At 21.0% G+C, this 7,266-nt stretch overlaps 2 protein-coding genes across 2 annotated transcripts; both read right to left on the bottom strand.

Annotated features, from left to right (window-relative positions):
* Positions 1 to 212: 212 nt before the first annotated feature.
* DICPUDRAFT_100146 (uncharacterized protein) lies at positions 213 to 5,158 on the bottom strand (the record flags this gene model as incomplete). The annotated part of the gene is made up of 6 exons (XM_003295026.1): positions 4,672 to 5,158; positions 4,262 to 4,594; positions 3,974 to 4,191; positions 3,047 to 3,893; positions 776 to 2,981; positions 213 to 235 (listed from the first exon to the last, which is right to left on the bottom strand). The coding sequence occupies exons 1-6, from the start codon at positions 5,143 to 5,145 to the stop codon at positions 213 to 215; spliced, it is 4,101 nt and encodes a 1,366-aa protein (XP_003295074.1). The 5' UTR covers positions 5,146 to 5,158.
* Positions 5,159 to 5,343: 185 nt separating this feature from the next.
* Positions 5,344 to 7,210, bottom strand: DICPUDRAFT_85503 (uncharacterized protein; the record flags this gene model as incomplete). The annotated part of the gene is made up of 2 exons (XM_003295025.1): positions 5,344 to 5,600; positions 5,681 to 7,210. Coding segments are annotated over 2 exons (1,785 nt in total), but the record flags the coding sequence as incomplete, so codon positions are not given.
* Between the last annotated feature and the right edge of the window lie 56 nt (positions 7,211 to 7,266).

The raw sequence follows: 7,266 nt of genomic DNA, 5'->3' as shown, positions 1-7,266 counted from the left end.
TTATTTTCATTTTATTTATTTAATATATATTATAATCCAAAATTATTATTATAAGACTAGAAATTAGTATTAAATTTTATGTGTGATTTTTTTTTAAGGTGTTTTTTTTGAAAAAAAAATAAAAAAAAAAAAAAAAAGAAACTTTAATTTTTTTATTTTTATAATCAAATAATTTTTTTATTAATTTTCTTTTTCAAATTTTAGTAGATCATTTAAATACCAAAAAAGTAAATTACTTTAAATTAAAAAAATAAAAAAAAAATAAAATTTTATTTTTTTAAAAAAAGTGTGGGTGGGGGGAACTCGCGGCACGAAAAATAAAAAGCTCATAAAAATCATAAAGGAATGAAAATTAAAAAAATAATTTTAAAACACATCAATTATTTGATTTAAAAAGAGTTGATCAATATAAATTGCTTTATAAAATATTTCTTATCTTGAAAAATGAATTAAAATGATATAAAATAAGTAGTGGTTGGATACTAATGTTTTTGGGTATTATTATTTATAAATTTGATTAAAAATTAAATAAATAAATAAACAACCAAAATGGAAAATTAAATAATACCCCAGCTATTTAAAGCATCAAAAGGTACTAATGATAATGGTTTATCCATCCATGAAAAAGCTCAACTTCAACATATTACAGATGAAGAGAGAAAGAAACCCACCAAAAACAAAATTTATAGTTTTTAATACAATATTTCAAAAAAGAATCATTTTTATTTTTATTTATTTAATTTTATTTTTTTATTTAGTATTTAATATTTTTTACCTTTTTTTACAATAATAAAGTCCTCTAGATCTGCATAGGTGTCAATATTATTGGTATTATTATTACTGTCGACATTTTCTTGGTTTGTTCTAAGACAGGAATCAATAAAAGGATGTCTACTTCTTATTCTATTTTGTTGATTAATTGAATTTAAATTAGTTTGGATTTGAGGGGATTTTGCAATAGATGATTTTCTTTTCTTTTTCTTTTTATTATTTGATGGTGGAGGTGTTCTTAACTGTTGTTGTCTTAATAAATGTTGTTGATGCTGATGTTTAATTTTAGCTAATTGATCTTGGTGATGGTTTATGCTATCTGTTTCATTATCATCATTATTGTTGTTGTTATTGTCATAATCGGTATTCATCTTTTCATGATTATTATTTTCGATTAATTGAATTTCTTCATCTTGGTCTATTGTACCTAATAAATATAAATAAATGAATCTAAAAGTTACCATTAAATCGTATAACTTTTCAAAGAAACCTTTTGATAAATGGTAGCTGTGATCGTCACCCAATAAATAAGTTGTAGTGTAGAACGTTCGACAAATCATTTTTATGAAGACATCTAATGTTTCGTTATTATTGTCACCTAAAACCAAATCTTTTATAATTTCATTATTTGTTAAATCTAAAATATTTTCTGATAAGGTTGTTTTAATTCTATTATGATGATTTAATTGAAAGATTTCTCTTAGTGAAGCTGGAGGTGATAAATTTGATTTTGATATTGAAAGCTGATCTAAAACCATTGGACTTTGTGAAAAACTATTCAATAGTGGGAAAAATATATCTACAAACAAATAAATATATTTCTCTAATAACTCCAAATTTATGTAGTCAAATAAATGAATGTATATAGTTTCACCAAGATGATTTAATGATGAAATTGACTTTTGGCTTGTTATAGTATTTGGGAAATTTGAAACAATTGAAACTATAATTGAATCTATCAATAATTTTGATGGTGGCAATACTATAACAGTGTCGGGTATCAAAGAGGATTTTGATTTTGATTTTGATTTTGATTTACTTGGTGTTGTTACTGATGATGGAGCGTTTTTATCATTTTCGACCACTAAAAGTTGTTCATATTTCTCTCTATTCACTTGAATGGTCGAGTTGAATAAAAGCTTAATTGAAACTTCGAATAAACTATCTCTAGCTAAATCCTTTTGAATTTTATAATATTCTTTTTGTTGATCATTATCGAACAAGGCTACACTTTGAATTGAGGCATTTATATATTCGAATATATTGAATATTGTTGATTTCTCTTCTTCTTTTAATTCTGGCTCGTTGAATATATTTGATAAAGTTGTAAAAATTTTGTTTACTATTGGTTGATTATTTATTAAACTACTATGATTTTGAATATCTTTGATATTATTTAATTTTAATAGCAATACTATTATACCTAAATATTGAACTAAAAGTGTTTTATTTTTTTCACTTTCAATTCTATCCAAAAAGTATAAAATTAAAATAATATTTAATGATTTATTTTGAATTTGTAATTCTTCAATATTGCTATTATTATAAACTGGTATTAAGAGTTGTTTAATTGAATTTATATTGTTATTTAAGTAGTTCCATGATTTGAGTGAATATTTTCTTGGATCGGATGAATCTAAAAGTTTATAAAATACAATTAAAGCCAACTTCATTATATAAACTGGGTTATCTAATCTATCATCTTCTAAACTATTATAGGTTGAATGTACTAATGGATATGGTGATTTTGATAATTGTAACTGGCAAGTTAATATTTGATTAAACTTTAATAAAACTATAAAATTACTATCTGATCTATCTGATATTATATGATATAAAAGTAATAGTGTTTCGAATAGTTCTTCAATATCTTTATTATTTTGATTATTATTATCATTATTATTAATTATTAGATATTTGTCAAAATTTAAAACCAAAAGCTCTAAACAATATGAAACTATATTTAAACTTGGTGTACTATTGTTGTCATTATTATTATAATTGTCATCCATATCAGATTCTTTATAAAGTAAATAATTTTCAATAAATTTGACCAAAATTGTTGAAATTGTTTTTAAACTTAGTGTGTTGTAATTACTTATGTTATCGTTGATTTCTCTTGATCTTTCAGTTTTAAAAATCTCGCAAATTGTAATATAGCTAAATGAAAGATTTATACATTTATTTATATCTTTAAAACTGTATAAATTCTAAAATAATAAGAAAAAATAGTTAGATTTTATTTTATTTTTTATTTTATTCAGTAATTACTTACAATTAAATAGTTATATAGTGGTGATAAAACTCTAATAATTATATTTTGAATAGTTGATAAATTATGATCATTTGTATCTGAAACTTTTGATAATAACTCAACAATTGAATCTATATTTGAAAGATCATTCACTAAGCTCTGGCATATTAGTTGTGATGGATGTTTAAATGGAGGGAGTGTAAAAAGAATGATTAAGTAAAAATGAATTGGTTCAATTGATAAATCAATATTTTTTATAATTTTAATAAAGTCTATTTTTTGTGTTATTAATGATTGGGATGATGGTTTTTGTGTTAATAAAAGTGATGTTGATGTTGTTGCTGCTGTTGATTCTAAATTATTTATTTCTGAAAAGCAAGATTTCTTTAATTTATCATAAATATGTTTTAAAAGTTGATTATATACTTTTAATAAATTATTATTGTTATTGCTATTATTATTATTTAATGATTTATTCTTCTTTATTGAATCTTTTTGTTTTTGTAATATTGTTAATATATACTGAAATATTGAATATGAATGGAATGATGGGATATAGATTGAAATTGAAATAATGTTATTTATTTGTGCAATGATTACTTCTTGATTCTTTTTTGATAAGAGAATATTATTATTACTATTATTTATAATGTCAAATTGTGAAAATAAATTTATATAAAAAAACGATGCTAAATTAAAATATTTTGTTGATAAAAGGTTAACTTTGATAATTGAATTTTGTACCTGTTCAAAAATGGAATCAACAACTAAATAATTTTGAATTATTAAAGAAAGTGACTTTAGATTTTCAAAACTATCATTATCAATTTCAACTTCTCTTTCTTGTTTAATTAATAATTTATAAATTCTGAAAAAAATAAAAAAAAAACAACATTAGTATATAATTTAAATTAAAAAATAAGTATCTTTATAATAAAATATACTTACATTTCTTTTAACAATTCTGTGGTACTGTTTAAAATATTCTCATCTTGAAAACTTTGTTCAATATTTAAATTTTGATTGAGTGAATAATTTAGTATATCTAATATACAACTATATACAATATTATGAATTAATGAAAACTGATTGGTTAAGTGATATGTTTGAAAATAATATTTAAATAAAAACAATTTCCAAACTTGATCGTTCATTTTATAATAAATCTAAAAAAAAAAAAAAAAGTTAATAAATTACTTTTTTAAAAGGGTAGATATTCTAAGATCCAATACATACAAATTTTAAACAATCTACTGAAAATTTGAATAGATAATTATTTGAAACTGTGTCTAAAAGCTGTTGCTGTACTTGCTGTTGTTGGATTTGATCAGTTTGTAATACTTCAAAAAGTAAAAATACATCATTTAATAATTCTAAAAATGAATCTGAAAAAACAATACTACTATTATTTGACTCCATCTTTAAAACTACTATTAAAAAATTAATTGATTGGAAGAATATTTCTTTAAAACCATTATTGTTATTGTCATTATTATTGTTATTGTTTTTACTATTATCTATTTTACTATTGTATGACTCTTTAATAAGATGACTTAAAATTTCGAAAATCTAAAATAAATAAAAATTAAATATTAGTATCTCTAAGATTTGTTTTAATTAATTTAAAAAATCTTTTTTAAACTTACTTGTTTTTTAAATGATGGAAACTTTAATAAAGATAATAGAATAAACAAGTCTATCGAAGTACCTCCCATTAATGCTGATGTGGATGGCGGTGCTATTGATTTATTGGTATCGATAGAAAGCTTTTCGTAATAATAATTTAATAATTCTTGAGACTCTATTATATGGAGTGATAAATAACTATTAACAAGTTCATATAAAATAAATAATAAAAACAATATTTTATTTTCATTGTTTTCACTAAATTGAATTTTATTGATTTCTAAATTTAAACATTTTATAAACTCTATTGGTGTGCATTTATTATTGGTTCCATCTCCATTTAACCATTGATTTTTAATTTGGTTTATAATTTCCTCTTTATTCTCTTTGGTGAAATTTTCATTTTCTAAAATTAAAAAATGAATTATTTCTTGGCTATTTTTGTTATAATTGTTATTATTATTGTTATTGCTGTTATTATCTTTGTTATTCATATCATTATATTTTATTGTGACTGTGTGTTGTGTAATAAATAATAAAATAAAAAAGCTTTTAAAAAAAAATTTAAAAAAAAAATAAAAAAAATTAAAATTAAATTTTTAAAAAATAAAATTTAAAAAAATAAAAAAAGCGGTCTAAAAATTTTTTGTGGGGTGTTGATAATGCGTGTGCTATGAAAAACATCATCATTGTCAATTATTAAATTTATTTAAAACTTCTAAATTATATAACAGGGACTGGGTTTCTATTAATGATTGAAAAACTTTTTGGTAAACATTATGAAACTTTATAAAAGTATTCTTTTGTTCTTTCTTGTTAAAAGCGATATTATTTGAAAGGTTATCTTCGTTTTGAATAATAATATCAAAAACTTTTTTAATTTGATCACAAATATCTATTTTTAATTTACTATTCCATTCGTTTTCATTTGATAAATTTAAATTGCATCCTAAAAATAAAATAAAATAAAGTAAAAAAATAATTAATAACTAGTTATAATGATTTTAATATTTTTAAACCTATACGCACCATTTGGTAAATTATCAATTAATAATTTTAAATTATTTAATAAATTAAAAAAACAAATTGAATTAATTTTAAATGATAATAAATTTTCTGATTTTAATTCAAATTTGAATTCTATAAATACTAAACCACAACTATTATCAATTGATTGAACTATTATATTATTATTGCTATTATTATTATTGAAACCAAAATCGATATCGTAAAAATCTAAATTTTGAATTCTAAATTGATTTTTAGGAAATATAGTTTCAAAGTTATTTAATAATTTAATTAAATCATCTCCAACTATATTAAACTCTAGTGAGTAGGGATAATTGTCCAATGCTCTATTATTATTACTATTATTACTGTTTTTATTTAGAAAATCATTTAAATAAAAAGAATCTAGGAATGATGAATAAATATTATTACTATTATAACATAAATCATTATTTTCGACACTATTACTGTATGACCATTCCAAGATAATATTTATTAAATTTGGCGAGTAGAAATTTAAATTTATATCTTTTAATGAAGTTTCTAATAAAATAGTTGTCGAAGGGGTTGAATTTGATACTAATATTCCAAAAGAGTTATTATTATTTGTGATTGTATTACGTAATTTGGTAAATAATGAAATCTCTTTACTTGATAAAAATACTGATAATATACTATATGGTTTACTTGATTTTTTAAATTCTAATTGACAATAAAGCATACCATCCCTGATAGTTATAAGTTTTGATAATAAATTTGGTTTTAAATCATTATTTCCAGAACTATTATTATCATTATTATTACTACTATTATTATAACTACTATCATTATTATTACTACTATTATTAAAAATTGATACTAAATTATAATTCCAGTCATTTAATTTATTATTGTTTATATTTATTATCGAATTTGGTACTCCAATCGATTCTAAAACATTTAATGAATAATTTAATAAAGACTCTTTTGATTTTAATTGTTGTTCTAATATTTTATATTCACTATTTGCTATTGTTGACATATTTTCTAATGAATCCATAATTATTTTAAAAGGTACTGATTTCTTTACTTTTTTTTCCTCCTCTTCTTTTTTATAATTATTAGCATCCTGTTTTTGTTGCTGATCTATTATAGTTTTGAGGTTGATTCGATTAAAATTTAAAATATATTGTAGTGGTATCATTGATAATGTAATAACTTTTGGTGCTGGTGGATGATGACGAATTAATAATTGATCAAAACCATATGAAAGAAAATCATGTATCCATATCTCCTGAACCTTTGTAATTTCATTTAATAACACTTTTGTTGCAATTGAATAAACCTGAACCAATTCATCTTCTTTTTGATAATTAACAACCAAACAACCCTGTGACCAATTTAGTTTATTATTTTCTTCCTCTTCCTTTTCTTCTTGTTGTGATTTATTTATAACTGGATCAAATATTAATGGTAAATTTATAAAATAAATATTGGAAGGCTTTTTTTTTAATTGTAACTCCCATATTGGTGATTGGTCATCATCCTCTTTATAAATTAAAACTTGACAATCTAAAAGAATACCATAGTAATTTGAATTTAAAGTTTTGATAATTTGAAATTCATTT

This window comes from Dictyostelium purpureum (assembly GCF_000190715.1).
Source record: "Dictyostelium purpureum unplaced genomic scaffold DICPUscaffold_717, whole genome shotgun sequence".
NCBI lineage: Eukaryota > Evosea > Eumycetozoa > Dictyosteliales > Dictyosteliaceae > Dictyostelium > Dictyostelium purpureum.
The sequence above is the reverse complement of the archived record's forward strand: the minus strand, read 5'-3'. Positions and strand labels throughout refer to the sequence as shown.